This window comes from Schistocerca gregaria, chromosome 6 (assembly GCF_023897955.1).
Source record: "Schistocerca gregaria isolate iqSchGreg1 chromosome 6, iqSchGreg1.2, whole genome shotgun sequence".
NCBI lineage: Eukaryota > Metazoa > Arthropoda > Insecta > Orthoptera > Acrididae > Schistocerca > Schistocerca gregaria.
In genome coordinates this window covers 461,666,406-461,683,983 of record NC_064925.1, presented here as the reverse complement: position 1 = coordinate 461,683,983, position 17,578 = coordinate 461,666,406, and the positions used below count along the sequence as shown (strand labels likewise).

The 17,578-nt window shown below is 44.2% G+C and overlaps 1 protein-coding gene across 1 annotated transcript in view; it reads left to right on the top strand.

The window, feature by feature from the left end:
• The window catches only part of LOC126278914 (sialin-like), a 164,930-nt gene that overhangs the window by 133,432 nt on the left and 13,920 nt on the right, over positions 1 to 17,578 (top strand). The window contains exon 7 of the mRNA XM_049979188.1: positions 8,939 to 9,024. Coding sequence (XP_049835145.1) covers positions 8,939 to 9,024 — 86 coding nt within the window. The remainder of the gene's footprint in view (positions 1 to 8,938; positions 9,025 to 17,578) is intronic.

The window sequence follows — 17,578 nt, the reverse complement described above, 5'->3', positions numbered from 1 at the left end:
TTCTTATCGGTGCGCTGTGACGTCAGTGACGGCACAAAAAAATGATTCAAATGGCTCTGAGCAGTATGGGACTCAACTGCTGTGGTTATCAGTCCCCTAGAACTTAGAACTACTTAAACCTAACTAACCTAAGGACATCACACACATCCATGCCCGAGGCAGGATTCGAACCTGCGACCGTAGCAGTCGCACGGTTCCGGACTGCGCGCCTAGAATCGCGAGACCACCGCGGCCGGCAGTGACGGCTCATCAGTGGTGGCGGCGAAATTAAAGTTGCTCCATCAGTCGTGAAATTGCAATGGATACACCCTATGGCTTGGGATATGATTCTGTAGGAGGTAATATTGTCCTTCGTGGCATTCGTTTGGTCACAAAATTGCCGAAAGTCATTGTTGCTGTAAACATCTGCATGGTGTCTACGCGTCGGGAGGCCCTAGTCACATGATTTTTATTTATTTTGTATTTTTTTTAATGAATTCGTCAACAGGCAAAACTGGCACATTTCGGGGACTGAGAATCCGTATTTCGCGATCGAGAGGTCTCTTGACCCTCAATGGATGACTGTGTGGTGTACAGTGTCCAGTCACGGAATAATCGGTGTAATATTCCTTGATGGCACGACGACTACCGGACGGCACGTGAAGGTTTTAGAACACGATTTCATACCCATTATCCAAAGTGCTGGTTTCGACAATATGTGGTTCATGCACGACGGAGCTCAACCCTGTCGAGGCAGGAGAGTGTTTGATGTCCTGGAAGAGCGCTTTGCGGACAGCATTCTGACTCTGCGGTACCCAGAGGCCACTGGCATGGGCTTCGATTGGCCGCCATATTCTCCGGATCTTAACGCGTGCCACTCCTTTTTGTGGGGCTGTATTAAAGACAAGGTGTACAGCAAAAACCTCAAAGCCCATCGCTGAGCTGAAAACACCCATTCAGGAAGTCGTCGCCACTATCGATGTTCCAACACTTTAGCGGGTCGTACAGAATTTCGCTATTCGTCTGCGTCACATCATTGCCAATGATGGTAGGCATATTGAACATATCATAACCTAAATCCGAATATCTGTGGTGACGTTTACATGTTGAAAAAAATGTGTGCACGCCGTATTTTGAAACTAATTTACGTGTTTTTAATGTAGTTGTCTTCAGTCCAGAGACTGGTTTGATGCAGCTCTCCATGCTACTCTATCCTGTGCAAGCTTCTTCATCTCCCAGTACCTACTGCAACCTACATCCTTCTGAATCTGCTTAGCGTATTCATCTCTTGGTCTCCCTCTACGATTTTTACCCTCCACACTGCCCTCCAATGCTACATTTGTGATCCCTTCATGCCTCAAAACATGTCCTACCAACCGATCCCTTCTTCTAGTCAAGTTGTGCCACAAACTTCTCTTTTCCCCAATTCTATTCAATACCTCCTCATTAGTTACGTGATCTATCCACCTTATCTTCAGCATTCTTCTGTAGCACCACATTTCGAAAGCATCTATTCCCTTCTTGTCCAAACTAGTTATCGTCCATGTTTCACTTCCATACATGGCTACACTCCAAACAAATACTTTCAGAAACGACTTCCTGATACATAAATCTATATTCTTCAGAAACGCTTTCCTTGCCATTGCCAGTCTACATTTTATATCCTCTCTACTTCGACCATCATCAGTTATTTTTCTTCCTAAATAGCAAAACTCCTTTACTACTTTCAACTGCTCTTCCAAGTCTCTGACAGAATTACAATGTCATCGGCGAACCTCAAAGTTTTTACTTCTTCTCCATGAATTTTAATACCTACTCCAAATTTTTCTTTTGTTTCCTTTACTGCTTGCTCAATATACAGATTGAATAACATCGGGGAGAGGCTACAACCCTGTCTCACTCCTTTCCCAACCACTGCTTCCCTTTCATGCCCCTCGACTCTTATGACCGCCATCTGGTTTCTGTACAAATTGTAAATAGCCTTTCGCTCCCTGTATTTTACCCCTGCCACCTTCAGAATTTGAAAGAGAGTATTCCAGTCAACATTGTCAAAAGCTTTCTCTAAGTCTACAAATGCTAGAAACGTAGGTTTGCCATTTCTTAATCTTTCTTCTAAGACAAGTCGTAAGGTCAGTATCGCCTCACGTGTTCCAACATTTCTACGGAATCCAAACTGATCCTCTCCAAGGCCCGCATCTACCAGTTTTTCCATTTGTCTGTAAAGAATTCGCGTTAGTATTTTGCAGCTGTGACTTATTAAACTGATAGTTCGGTAATTTTCACAACTGTCAACACCTGCTTTCTTTGGGATTGGAATTATTATATTCTTCTTGAAGTCTGAGGGTATTTCGCCTGTCTCATACATCTTGTTCACCAGCTGGTAGAGTTTTGTCATGACTGGCTCTCCCAAGGCCGTCAGTAGTTCTAATGGAATGTTGTCTACTCCAGGGGCATTGTTTCGACTCAGGTCTATCAGTGCTCTGTCAAACTCTGCACGCAGTATCTTATCTCCCATTTCGTCTTCATCTACATCCTCTTCCATTTCCATAATATTGTCCTCAAGTACATCGTCCTTGTATAAACCTTCTATATACTCTTTCCACCTTTCTGCCTTCCCTTCTTTGCTTAGAACTGGGTTGCCATCTGAGCTCTTGATATTCATACACGTGGTTCTCTTCTCTCCAAAGGTCCCTTTAATTTTCCTGTAGGCAGTATCTATCTTACCCCTAGTGGGATAAGCCTCTACACCCTCACATTTGCCCTCTAGCCATCCCTGCTTAGCCATTTTGCACTTCCTGTCGATCTCATATTTGAGACGTTTGTATTCCTTTTTGCCTGCTTCATTTACTGCATTTTTATATTTTCTCCTTTCATCAATTAAATTCAATATTTCTTCTGTTACCCAAGGATTTCTACTAGTCCTCGTCTTTTTACCTACTTGATCCTTTGCTGTCTTCACTACTTCATCCCTCAAAGTTACCCATTGTTCTTCTACTGTATTTTTCTCCCCCATTCCTGTCAATTGTTCCCTTATGCTCTCCCTGAAACTCTGTACAACCTCTGGTTCTTTTAGCTTATCCAGATCCCATGTCCTTAAATTCCCACCTTTTTGCAGATTCTTCAGTTTTAATCTACAGGTCATAACCAATAGATTGTGGTCAGAGTCCACATGTGCCCCTGGAAATGTCCTACAATTTAAAACCTGGTTCCTAAATCTCTGCCTTACCATTATATAATCTATTTGATACCTTTTTAATATAGTTCAATAATTATCACTCTGTATGTGCACTGGCCTTACACACACGATGCTGTTATTAATGCCAAATACATAGTTTTATGACGGTATAAAATTCACATTAACTAGGCTATCACGAAACTACAATCCGTTCGTTTTCAGCCTGCTTACCAGTTTCACAAATTTACAATTTTGCGAGCAAGTTCCTAACACATTAAACAGTTTAAACGTTTCCACAATGACGGTTAATGTTTTAACGCACGCGGCTGTTCCTTAAATTGGACATAAAATAAGAATCTCAAAGTACATTAGATTTGCAACTCTGTTACATGCAAACAATTTGGCTCTGTTAACGACAATCACTGTGCACTAACGTGCGTATGCACATTGCTGTTTATAACCTTCCACTGAACTGGCAGTATTCAAAGAACCTAACCTTTTGGTTCATAATGTTCACGTTAATACCTAGACCAAACTGTGTCCAGAATGCAACAACTCGGCCACACGTTCTAGTGTGTTTCTGTCCAGTGCGTTATAGTAGCACGTTGCTTGACATACCAGCGCGTATACACACCACTGCAGTCTTACTGACACCCTGTCGGACCGCAGCTATCGATATCACCAAATTTCATCTAACAATTCCACATATGACATTTAGTTTTACATGGCATATTTAACGAAAGCATTACAAAGAAGATCAAAAAGGAGTTGATAATTTTCCATACTCAATTAGTAAGAGATTCTTGTAGCAATATAAATAAAGTAAAAAATGGCTCATATGGCTCTGAGCACTATGGGAATTAACTTCTGAGGTCATCACTCACCTAGAACTTAAAACTACTTAAACCTAACTAACCTAAAGACATCCCACACATCCATGCCCGAGGCAGGATTCGAACCTGCGACCGTAGCGGTTCCAGACTGTAGCGCCTTGAACCGCTCGGCCACACCGGCCGGCTAAATAAGGTAAACCACAGTTATATGTCATATACGGCACTTAACTTCTGAGGTCGTCGGTCCCCTAGAACTTAGAACTACTTACACCTAACTACCCTGAGGACATGACACACATTCATGCCCGAGGCAGGATTCGAACATGCGACCGTAGCGGTTCCAGACTGTAGCGCCTAGAACCGCACGGCCACACCGGCCGGCTAAATAAGGTAAAGCACAGTTATATGTCATATATGGCACTTAACTTCTGAGGTCGTCGGTCCCCTAGAACTTAGAACTACTTACACCTAACTACCCTGAGGACATGACACACATTCATGCCCGAGGCAGGATTCGAACATGCGACCGTAGCGGTTCCAGACTGTAGCGCCTAGAACCGCTCGGCCACACCGGCCGGCTAAATAAGGTAAAGCACAGTTATATGTCATATACGGCACTTAACTTCTGAGGTCGTCGGTCCCCTAGAACTTAGAACTACTTACACCTAACTACCCTGAGGACATGACACACATTCATGCCCGAGGCAGGATTCGAACCTGCGACCGTAGCGGTTCCAGACTGTAGCGCCTAGAACCGCTCGGCCACACCGGCCGGCTAAATAAGGTAAAGCACAGTTATATGTCATATACGGCACTTAACTTCTGATGTCGTCGGTCCCCTAGAACTTAGAACTACTTACATCTAACTACCCTGAGGACATGACACACATTCATGCCCGAGGCAGGATTCGAACCTGCGACCGTAGCGGTTCCAGACTGTATCGCCTAGAACCGCTCGGCCACACCGGCCGGCTAAATAAGGTAAACCACAGTTATATGTCATATACGGCACTTAACTTCTGAGGTCGTCGGTCCCCTAGAACTTAGAACTACTTACACCTAACTACCCTGAGGACATGACTCACATTCATGCCCGAGGCAGGATTCGAACCTGCGACCGTAGCGGTTCCAGACTGTAGCGCCTAGAACCGCTCGGCCACACCGGCCGGCTAAATAAGGTAAAGCACAGTTATATGTCATATACGGCACTTAACTTCTGAGGTCGTCGGTCCCCTAGAACTTAGAACTACTTACACCTAACTACCCTGAGGACATGACACACATTCATGCCCGAGGCAGGATTCGAACATGCGACCGTAGCGGTTCCAGACTGTAGCGCCTAGAACCGCTCGGCCACACCGGCCGGCTAAATAAGGTAAAGCACAGTTATATGTCTTATACGGCACTTAACTTCTGAGGTCGTCGGTCCCCTAGAACTTAGAACTACTTACACCTATCTACCCTGAGGACATGACACACATTCATGCCCGAGGCAGGATTCGAACCTGCGACCGTAGCGGTTCCAGACTGTAGCGCCTAGAACCGCTCGGCCACACCGGCCGGCTAAATAAGGTAAAGCACAGTTATATGTCATATACGGCACTTAACTTCTGAGGTCGTCGGTCCCCTAGAACTTAGAACTACTTACACCTAACTACCCTGAGGACATGACACACATTCATGCCCGAGGCAGGATTCGAACCTGCGACCGTAGCGGTTCCAGACTGTATCGCCTAGAACCGCTCGGCCACACCGGCCGGCTAAATAAGGTAAAGCACAGTTATATGTCATATACGGCACTTAACGTCTGAGGTCGTCGGTCCCCTAGAACTTAGAACTACTTACACCTATCTACCCTGAGGACATGACACACATTCATGCCCGAGGCAGGATTCGAACCTGCGACCGTAGCGGTTCCAGACTGTATCGCCTAGAACCGCTCGGCCACACCGGCCGGCTAAATAAGGTAAAGCACAGTTATATGTCATATACGGCACTTAACTTCTGAGGTCGTCGGTCCCCTAGAACTTAGAACTACTTACACCTAACTACCCTGAGGACATGACACACATTCATGCCCGAGGCAGGATTCGAACCTGCGACCGTAGCGGTTCCAGACTGTAGCGCCTAGAACCGCTCGGCCACACCGGCCGGCTAAATAAGGTAAAGCACAGTTATATGTCATGATGATGATGATGATGAGTCCCATACTCCGTTTACCGAGCGTAGGGGGTTATATGTCATATACGGCATTTAACTTCTTAGGTCGTCGGTCCCCTAGAACTTAGAACTACTTACACCTAACTACCCTGAGGACATGACACACATTCATGCCCGAGGCAGGATTCGAACCTGCGACCGTAGCGGTTCCAGACTGTAGCGCCTAGAACCGCTCGGCCATACCGGCCGGCTAAATAAGGTAAAGCACAGTTATATGTCATATACGGCACTTAACTTCTGAGGTCGTCGGTCCCCTAGAACTTAGAACTACTTACACCTAACTACCCTGAGGACATGACACACATTCATGCCCGAGGCAGGATTCGAACATGCGACCGTAGCGGTTCCAGACTGTAGCGCCTAGAACCGCTCGGCCACACCGGCCGGCTAAATAAGGTAATGCACAGTTATATGTCATATACGTCACTTAACTTCTGAGGTCGTCGGTCCCCTAGAACTTAGAACTACTTAAACTAACTAACCTAAGGACATCACACACATCCATGCCCGAGGCAGGATTCGAACCTGCGACCGTAGCGGTTCCAGACTGTAGCGCCTAGAACCGCTCGGCCATACCGGCCGGCTAAATAAGGTAAAGCACAGTTATATGTCATATACGGCACTTAACTTCTGAGGTCGTCGGTCCCCTAGAACTTAGAACTACTTACACCTAACTACCCTGAGGACATGACACACATTCATGCCCGAGGCAGGATTCGAACATGCGACCGTAGCGGTTCCAGACTGTAGCGCCTAGAACCGCTCGGCCACACCGGCCGGCTAAATAAGGTAATGCACAGTTATATGTCATATACGTCACTTAACTTCTGAGGTCGTCGGTCCCCTAGAACTTAGAACTACTTAAACTAACTAACCTAAGGACATCACACACATCCATGCCCGAGGCAGGATTCGAACCTGCGACCGTAGCGGTTCCAGACTGTAGCGCCTAGAACCGCTCGGCCACATCGGCCGGCTAAATAAGGTAAAGCACAGTTATATGTCATATACGGCACTTAACTTCTGAGGTCGTCGGTCCCCTAGAACTTAGAACTACTTAAACTTAACTAACCCAAGGACATTACACACATTCATGCCCGAGGCAGGAGTCGAACATGCGACCGTAGCGGTTGCGCGGTTCCAGACTGTAGCGCCTAGAACCGCTCGGCCACTCCGGCCGGCTAAATAAGGCAAAGTATAGTTACATGCCATACTACAGAACAAAACAAAATAGATTGTACACCATCAACGTCGAGAAAGAAGAAAGAAGGAAGAAGAAGTAATTACCATTCGCGGTCAGCAATTTCTTCATATCGCCCATGGCTACTGTGAAAAGTAAAGAGCATATCGCCCTGAAAATACAGTTTCCCTGGAAAACGGGTTCCAGCTAGAGATTATTTTTGACTAACTGTTCGTATCATTTTAACTGTGTAGAGATCTGGGATACTTACTTGCTCTTACTCTCTGGTCTCGTCAAGTTGCCTGCTCCAAAGCGTTATGTCCTTGGCATCTTCTTCCCTTGCTCCAAGTATCTGAAGATCCGTGGCCACCTGGTCTCTCAGTCTTGCTCTTGGTTTCCCCGAATGTCTTTCTTCTTAGGATATCTTTTGAAGTTTTTCTCAACCTTTATCACTCCTCTTTTCTATAGACATGGTCACATATCTCACTCCTTGTCTTGGCTTCCGCAACATCTGGTGCACGATGGTGTATGAAATACTGTTGTGTAACCAAACATTCCCTTTGTTTACAGCGCAACTGCATACATTTATGACAGTGTAGTGTATCTCAACACTTCGTTTGTACGAGGGGTGTTCAGGAAGTAATGTAACACCTTTTTCGCGGCCAGTTTCGGTTGAAAAAAAGTGCGGAATTTCTTGTAGGAAATCGTGGAATATTTCAGCTTCACCTCTTATAGTTTCATGAAGCTCCGATATGTGACAGCGCTTTACGTAGCCTCCAAAATGGCGACAGTAACGGAGGTATATTTGAATCAGAGAGCTGTTCTTAAGTTGCTTTTGGGGAAGCCACAGCATCGCAGATATTTCTAGGCGCTTGCAGAACATCTACGGAGACCTGGTATTGAATAAAAGGACTGTCAGTCGTTGGGCGCGGCGTCTGTCATCATCGCAACAAGACCACACAAACCTCTCCGGTCTCTCGCATGTCGGCTGGCCGCGCAAAGCTGCGACACCTGCGAAGTTGGAACGTGTGGACACACTCATTCGAAGTGATCGATGGATCACACTCAAACACCCCGTTGCACAACTCGACGTCACTGTTGGAAGTAGTGCTGAAACACTCGTCCATCAGTTGGGGTATTTGAAGCTGCCTGTCCGTTGGATTCCTCGCCACCTAACAGAAGAACATAAAGAGCAACGAAAGACCATCTGTTTGCACCAATGAGGATGCACTCCGCGACAACCAGTACGTCGACGAAGGGGAGGTTATTGACGCAATAAGATGTTGGCTTCAACGTCGACCACACGAGCATACTGGCGCTTCCAGTAAGGTGGCATAAGGCCATTTCATTGAACAGAGATTAAGTTGAAAAATAGGGTTGTGCAGCCGAAAGAGTGGGGAAGAATACGGTGTATTGGAATCCTGAATAAAGCCAACCTGCTTTTGTATGTGTTGCATTGCTTACTGAACGCCCTTCGCATTTACAACTGTTTTATTTCAGACTGAGCGCAGAACTCCCGAAATTAACAGCAACTTGTATGTTTTCTTCCAGGATCTCTGTACGGTATAATGAACACAATCGGTAGCTGCACTGGCTTTGTCTTCCCAGCCGTGGTTGGGTACATCTTAGAAGAAAGTGTGAGTATTAATAAAACGCTAAAGTCTACTTGTTGTCTGCTTACAGCGTTAGTACCAACAAGAGGACCATTAATCAGACAAACAAACCCGACTGCACCACAGGAAAATATATTTATTTGGGGAATCGTTACTACTTCAAATATACGTCCACGGTTCTCACGAGGAAAGTGCGAGAAAAGTACGTTTCTTTCATTCATCTAACATGTAATGTGATTTATTTGTATTGTGAACTCAAGAATGGCCTGCAGGAACCTGTTCGTGGAACTAGGGTAACTAACTATTGCTGCCCAGTACAGTTATTCCTTCATGACATTTGTCATTAACCACTAGTTTTCAAATCAATCTGGATTTTCATGGAATCTGTGCTACAAATAAGAATAATGTTCATTAAGATGTAAAGTCACATGCTTTGGCAGAGGAAGGTGTCCACAATATTGGGTCGGCCAGTTGCAATAACTTTCCAGCAGCCGTAATAAGTTTATGTATTAAAATTTAAGTTGAAGAGGAGCCAATCAGTTCATTGGTAACCAATTCCTTTTTATACATTGTCGAATTTCCTAGTGTAACCGCCTGACGTATATATTATTAATAATATCAAATAACGTGGGTGTTTCGGAAAATCTGACTTCATTTTGTGACTGGTTTGTTACTGCTTCTTAAATAAACACATTTTTTAATTTTTTTTACTTATTTCACATCCATGAAGGACATTTCACTAGGTATCTGTGGAAGGGACAGTAGCAACTCATTCTTTAATTTTTTAATTTGAGAATACATTTATGTATATTTGTTTTCTGACACGTTCTACATCTTTGAGGATCTCCTTGCTATGGATCTTCTTCTTCATTTTGAACGGTTTCCAGTCACCGACTGGGTGTGTCTATCGCTTTCTGTCTTCCCATTAGTTCTTTGTCTCCAGCTTCAACCAGCCTTCTCGTCTCTTTCACGCGCAGTCCCCAGCCACCTGTCTTGGTCTCTCTCTTAGACTTCTTCCCTTCTCTTTCAGTTCGTGTACATTTCTGGATGTCCTATTCTCCTCCATTCACTAAACATGTCCATGCAGATCATGTCGTACAAGGACACCACCACCGAAACAACGATGAGACTGATCTTAAAATCCTCAGAGAAAGATATAATCTCTGACAGAAACTCACAATAGAGAAAACTATCATATACAAAAAGCAATTATACAAGGGTAGAAAGTCTTGAATGAAAATACACACTGTTTGGAACACTCAATGAACTGTACAAATCAACCTCCCCACACGAAATATAGTAATCAAATATTCTCAAACCTATCTCCTCACTCCTCTCCCTTTCTTTTCAGCCCGTTATATATATCATTTCACACACACTTACACACAGATTCCTCCTCCTCCCCCCCCCCCCCCCCCCCCACTTGCAGATACACCACATAAGTGTTCCCGGAACCTTCGAAATTAACGCCACATTAAACACAGGGCAAACGATGAACAAGTGAGCAAAGACAACAAAATAGTACGTCTCAATAAGTATGAAAACAGAAGTGCCGCCCAAATCATGTTTTGTGAAAAATACGTGTGTAGTAAAGTTTTTAAGCGAAGTTTTATGAATAGCAGTGTGGAAACGGTGTACTCAATAGCAGTAGAAAGAGATAGCCACCAAAGATACGCAGCAGGACAGAAAATGTAAATACAGTAACGTGCATAAGCACTGCCCACGAAATAGTTCTCTAGAAATGCACAGAGAAATTTCTCCATGATTACTTTTCAGATGACTTGTTTCCAAAAACGACAAATATTGGCACAAAGACCCAGCCATCTGTATACCTCTCTAGAGAACACTGGGACTCCGACGCCCACCTCCTTCTGAGGGGTCATTTGACACTGTAATGCATAACACTGCCAACAGACGGTGAAAGATTGTTGCCTACATTGAAAGCGAAGATCTGAAGCCGTGCAATAAGACCAGACCCCCGGTATCAAAATAGATTTAACGTGCCGAATGTTAATACATGTGTTCCCTTAATTCTATTGAACGGTATGTTTAACACATTTCACAACACATATTTGTATCTCTAGCGAATTTCGCCCGCAGTTTCCTTTTCTCACAGCTGCGTGCTTATGACGCCATATATTCTGAACTGTGTGTCACGCTGTGATATACTGGGTGAATCACCTAAAACTTGCACCGCAAATATAGCAGAGATGCAAAGTGCTATTGATGAGCGGTTTTCAGATAATGGACTTGTAGTTATGGGTTCGTATTGTTAGCCAGTAAACAGATTTTAATAATACTTATAAAGTGTATTTTTTGTGCAAACATGCACTTTTTTAAATTGTAACAATGTCTATTGACATTAACAAACTGAAAGTAGGATAAATTAGAATTTCAGTGGTGTTTGTTGGAGACTTCTAATGAGAGTCGTTTACGAGGTATCGTATTGTGCAAGGTTTTTACACCGGCACTTGTTTGTGTCATTCAACCTTCGTAGTTGGAAGGTACGATGTTGTTATCTTTGCTTACAATGTGCTTGTGCGTTTTGAGTGCACTGCTAATTGGTTGTCAGTTAGTATGTGGCAGTCCAAGCAGTAGGTCGTGAGTGGACGATGGGAGTTACCAATGCGTATAAAGCCGACATGCTGATTGTGTATAAAGAGTGTAGGAAGAATGCAGTTCGTTCTTGTACAGTGTACGCGGCAAGGTATCCCAATAGCCGTCAAACATATCGGGAATTATTTATCAACCTCTTCAGCCAGTTACATGAAAGTGCTAGTGCAACACCTAGACAACGCAACAGAAGGAAAGAAATAACAAGAGAGAAGAGGTGGAAATTAATGTCCTCGCTGCCACTGATCCACGCGTTAGCTCCGCGCAATTGCACGAGGAGGTGGCATGAGTCAGACAAGTGTCCTATGCGTAGTCCATCGACACAGATTCAATCTGTATCACATCTTTCTCCACTAAGAGGAGCATGGAAACGATCATGAGAATTGCGTCAAGTTCTGCACATGGGCATTAAGATAGGATATTGCAGATCTATCATGTTTCTTGTTTAGTGATGAAGCCACATTTACCAATCATTACAAGGTAAACCGCCGAAACATGCACTATTGGTCTGTTGACAATATCCGTTGGCCTCGTCAGGTGGAAAGTCAGCGTCCGTGGAGTGTAAATGTGTGGTTTGGGATAGTCAACCATGAGCTCATAGGCCCTTTTTTCGTAGACGGAACACGGAAAGCACACAAGTATCGCAGCCTCCCAACAGACCATCTTTCACGGGTGCTAGAAGACGGTTTTCTACAGAGTAGAAGGAACCTGTGGTGCGAACATGGCAGCTGTGCAGCCTACCGAGCACGAAGTACTGTAGCATGCCTTCATGAATTGTCTCAAGTTCCTTGGACTGGACGCAGAGGACCTGTACTCTGGCCGGCTCATTCCCCGGCTTTGACGCCTGTAGTCTCTTTTCTGTGGGGAAAACTGAGGAGGCTGTCTACAAGTATGGGACTTAACTGCTGAGGTCATCAGTCCCCTAGAACTTAGATCTATTTAAACCTACCTAACGTAAGTGTGGTGTCACCGCCAGACACCACACTTGCTAGGTGGTAGCCTTTAAATCGGTCGCGGTCCGTTAGTATACGTCGGACCCGCGTGTCGCCACTATCAGTGATTGCAGACCGAGCGCCGCCACACGGCAGGTCTAGTCAAGAGGCTCCCTAGCACTCGCCCCAGTTGGACAGCCGACTTTGCTAGCGATGGTTCACTGACTTCTACGCTCTCATTTGCAGAGACGACAGTTTAGCATAGCCTTCAGCTACGTCATTTGCTACGACCTAGCAAGGCGCCATATTCATTTACTATGTCTTCTGAACAGATAATATTGTGACTCATGTACCATCAAGAGCGGCGTTCATCATTAATGGATTAAAGTTAAGTATCAAACTAATTACGTCCGCTTTCTGAATTCTAATTCCTTGTCATACTCCAGACGTCACGTCAATATAGCTCTTCCCTCCTCACGCCAGCCTGCGTGAGCTAAAACGCGTGCATTTCGGCCTCCACTAGTAACACGGTGTTGGATCTTCAGCCAACACAACACATACATCCATGCCCGAGGCAGGATTCGAACCTGCGACCGTAGCGGTCTCGCGGTTCCAGACTGTAGCGCCTAGAACCGCTCGTTCACCCCGGCCGGCCTACTTGTCCGTACACATAGTGTTCGCACAGACAAATCGGTGCATATGAATAAATCCCCCCCCATGAACCATGGACCTTGCCGTTGGTGGGGAGGCTTGCGTGCCTCAGCGATACAGATGGCCGTACCGTAGGTGCAACCACAACGGAGGGGTATCTGTTGAGAGGCCAGACAAACGTGTGGTTCCTGAAGAGAGGCAGCAGCCTTTTCAGTAGTTGCAGGGGCAACAGTCTGCATGATTGACTGATCTGGCCTTGCAACTTTAACCAAAACGGCCTTGCTGTGCTGGTACTGCGATCGGCTGAAAGCAAGGGGAAACTACAGCCGTAATTTTTCCCGAGGACATGCAGCTTTACTGTATGATTAAATGATGATGGCATCCTCTTGGGTAAAATATTCCGGAGGTAAAATAGTCCCCCATTCGGATCTCCGGGCGGGGACTACTCAGGAGAATGTCGTTATCAGGAGAAAGAAAACTGGCGTTCTACGGATCGGAGCGTGGAATGTCAGATCCCTTAATCGGGCAGGTAGGTTAGAAAATTTAAAAAGGGAAATGGATAGGTTAAAGTTAGATATAGTGGGAATTAGTGAAGTTCGGTGGCAGGAGGAACAAGACTTCTGGTCAGGTGACTACAGGGTTATAAACACAAAATCAAATAGGGGTAATGCAGGAGTACGTTTAATAATGAATAGGAAAATAGGAATGCGGGTAAGCTACTACAAACAGCATAGTGAACGCATTATTGTGGCCACGATAGATACGAAGCCCACACCTACTACAGTAGTACAAGTTTATATGCCAACTAGCTCTGCAGATGATGAAGAAATTGAAGAAATGTACGATGAAATAAAAGAAATTGTTCAGATAGTGAAGGGAGACGAAAATTTAATAGTAATGGGTGACTGGAATTCGGCAGTAGGAAAAGGGAGAGAAGGAAACATAGTAGGTGAATATGGATTGGGGCTAAGAAATGAAAGAGGAAGCCGCCTAGTAGAATTTTGCACAGAGCACAACTTAATCATAGCTAACACTTGGTTTAAGAATCATGAAAGAAGGTTGTATACGTGGAAGAACCCTGGAGATACTAAAAGGTATCTAATAGATTATATAATGGTAAGACAGAGATTTAGGAACCAGTTTTTAAGTTGTAAGACATTTCCAGGGGCAGATGTGGACTCGGACCACAATCTATTGGTTATGACCTGTAGATTAAAACTGAAGAAACTGCAAAAATGTGGGAAATTAAGGAGATGGGACCTGGATAAACTGAAAGAACCAGAGGTTGTACAGAGTTTCAGGGAGAGCATAAGGGGTCAATTGACAGGAATAGGGGAAAGAAATACCGTAGAAGAAGAATGGGTAGCTCTGAGGGATGACGTAGTGAAGGCAGCAGAGGATAAAGTAGGTAAAAAGACGAGGGCTGCTAGAAATCCTTGGGTAACAGAAGAAATATTGAATTTAATTGATGAAAGGAGAAAATATAAAAATGCAGTAAATGAAGCAGGCAAAAAGGAATACAAACGTCTCAAAAATGAGATCGACAGGAAGTGCAAAATGGCTAAACAGGGATGGCTAGAGGACAAATGTAAGGATGTAGAAGCTTATCTCACTAGGGGTAAGATAGATACTGCCTACAGGAAAATTAAAGAGACCTTTGGAGAGAAGAGAACCACGTGTATGAATATCAAGAGCTCAGATGGCAACCCAGTTCTAAGCAAAGAAGGGAAGGCAGAAAGGTGGAAAGAGTATATAGAAGGTTTATACAAGGGTGATGTACTTGAGGACAATATTATGGAAATGGAAGAGGATGTAGATGAAGACGAAATGGGAGATACGATACTGCGTGAAGAGTTTGACAGAGCACTGAAAGACCTGAGTCGAAACAAGGCCCCCGGAGTAGACAACATTCCATTAGAACTACTGACGGCCTTGGGAGAGCCAGTCATGACAAAACTCTACCAGCTGGTGAGCAAGATGTATGAGACAGGCGAAATACCCTCAGACTTCAAGAAGAATATAATAATTCCAATCCCAAAGAAAGCAGGTGCTGACAGATGTGAAAATTACCGAACTATCAGTTTCATAAGTCACAGCTGCAAAATACTAACGCGAATTCTTTACAGACGAATGGAAAAACTGGTAGATGCGGACCTCGGGGAGGATCAGTTTGGATTCCGTCGAAACGTTGGAACACGTGAGGCAATACTGACCTTACGACTTATCTTAGAAGAAAGATTAAGGAAAGGCAAACCTACGTTTCAAGCATTTGTAGACTTAGAGAAAGCTTTTGACAATGTTGACTGGAATACTCTTTTTCAAATTCTAAAGTTGGCAGGGGTAAAATACAGGGAGCGAAAGGCTATTTACAATTTGTACAGAAACCAGATGGCAGTCATAAAAGTCGAGGGGCATGAAAGGGAAGCAGTGGTTTGGAAAGGAGTGAGACAGGGTTGTAGCCTCTCCCCGATGTTATTCAATCTGTATATTGAGCAAGCAGTAAAGGAAACAAAAGAAAAATTTGGAGTAGGTATTAAAATTCATGGATAAGAAGTAAAAACTTTGAGGTTCGCCGATGACATTGTAATTCTGTCAGAGACGGCAAAGGACTTGGAAGAGCAGTTGAACGGAATGGACAGTGTCTTGAAAGGAGGATATAAGATGAACATCAACAAAAGCAAAACGAGAATAATGGAATGTAGTCAAATTAAATCGAGCGATGCTGAGGGAATTAGATTAGGAAATGAGACACTTCAAGTAGTAAAGGAGTTTTGCTATTTAGGAAGTAAAATAACTGATGATGGTCGAAGTAGAGAGGATATAAAATGTAGACTAGCAATGGCAAGGAAAGCGTTTCTGAAGAAGATAAATTTGTTAACATCGAATATAGATTTATGTATCAGGAAGTCGTTCCTGAAAGTATTTGTTTGGAGTGTAGCCATGTATGGAAGTGAAACATGGACAATAACAAGAAGAATGTCTCCGCTCATTCTTAGGTAGTTAAACCTTTTTTTTACGTTTTTAGCTTCTTTTGAAGATAAGCATGTGGAAGCGTTACACATTTTAGAAGCCATGGTTTTTTCCATCTTGTGGATACTGATCCTTTTCTTTCTACAACTTTGAAATGTAATCGCACTATGCAGAATAATTGTCTCATAAGCAAATTTACTTAGTTTGGCCAAGGCCAGGAAATACTCTGCACTCTCGAACTACCGGTTCAGGACTGTGCGGAAGATGCACGGTAGTCGGAATGTATAAACACGAATTGAGTAGTACAGACCAGGGTGCCTATTCTGTATCTTTCCGCCACTGTGCCGATCTTTTCGGTACTCCAGCGCTCAGAACGGTCTAGTACTCGAATTAGAGGCTCTGCGTTATTCAGTACGCGTTTCGGAAGCGATACCGTTCGGGTCCAGGGAACCGAAGCGCTGTTGTCGGTTCGCATCCCAATCAAAAGCAAGCGGCCGCATATCCGCGCATACGCACTGCAGCGCGCACAGCACCACGATCACAAAGCGGCTAGCACGCTATTCTTCCAAGTACCGAAAATTGCGTTTACGTTGCCACAACGCATGACGCCGAATTCCATCGAGCTGACGTGCCCGCCTTCATCACTCTTGCCTCCTCCTTAACAGTATCAGGCGCAGTCTATCCATTTCCATGATTCTCACCTGAAATGCATAGAAATTTTTACAGTTTCCCTGACGGCGTGTCTCCATGCATGCGTAATAACGATAGTGTATTTGACTGAATCCTGCAGATTTTCGTAAATGCCTCATTATGTTATCTTATTTTCATTCACACTGACATCGTGTTTTGGATTTTACGTTTCGGAAAATGAATTAGGAATAATGCGTAGTACCGCATTGTACTAATACATCTATAAAAACACCCAAAAAAACTTATTCTGAGAGTTTCAAAGAATAAGATAAACAGAATGTGGTTATAACTCGCTCCTAGAGATCCAAATGATTAGGTAGCCCACTTCCCTATATGATACATCAACGATTTGGGTCTTAAACACAAAATCGAAAAAACGCATTTTCGAGAGCTCGTGCAGGTCGTCGAAGTTTATAACATGCATCTCATGAATGAAAATGTTTCGTATATGGTGTCACAGTCTAAAAATATTACGGCGGAGATCTTTCATCTCTGTCTACTGTTGCTGAGGATTCGATCGCAGATAAATACTTGACAAGCAAGATTATGAAGATGACTGCTGATAGTTACATTCCCAGTAATTTAAGTTGTGCTCTTAGATTCCTGTCTAGCCGCATACTCGGAAATCACTACGTATTCGGAAAAAGTGGTGAATTATTTCTGCCGGCCGCGGTGGTCTAACGGTTCTAGGCGCGCAGTCCGGAACCGCGCGACTGCTACGG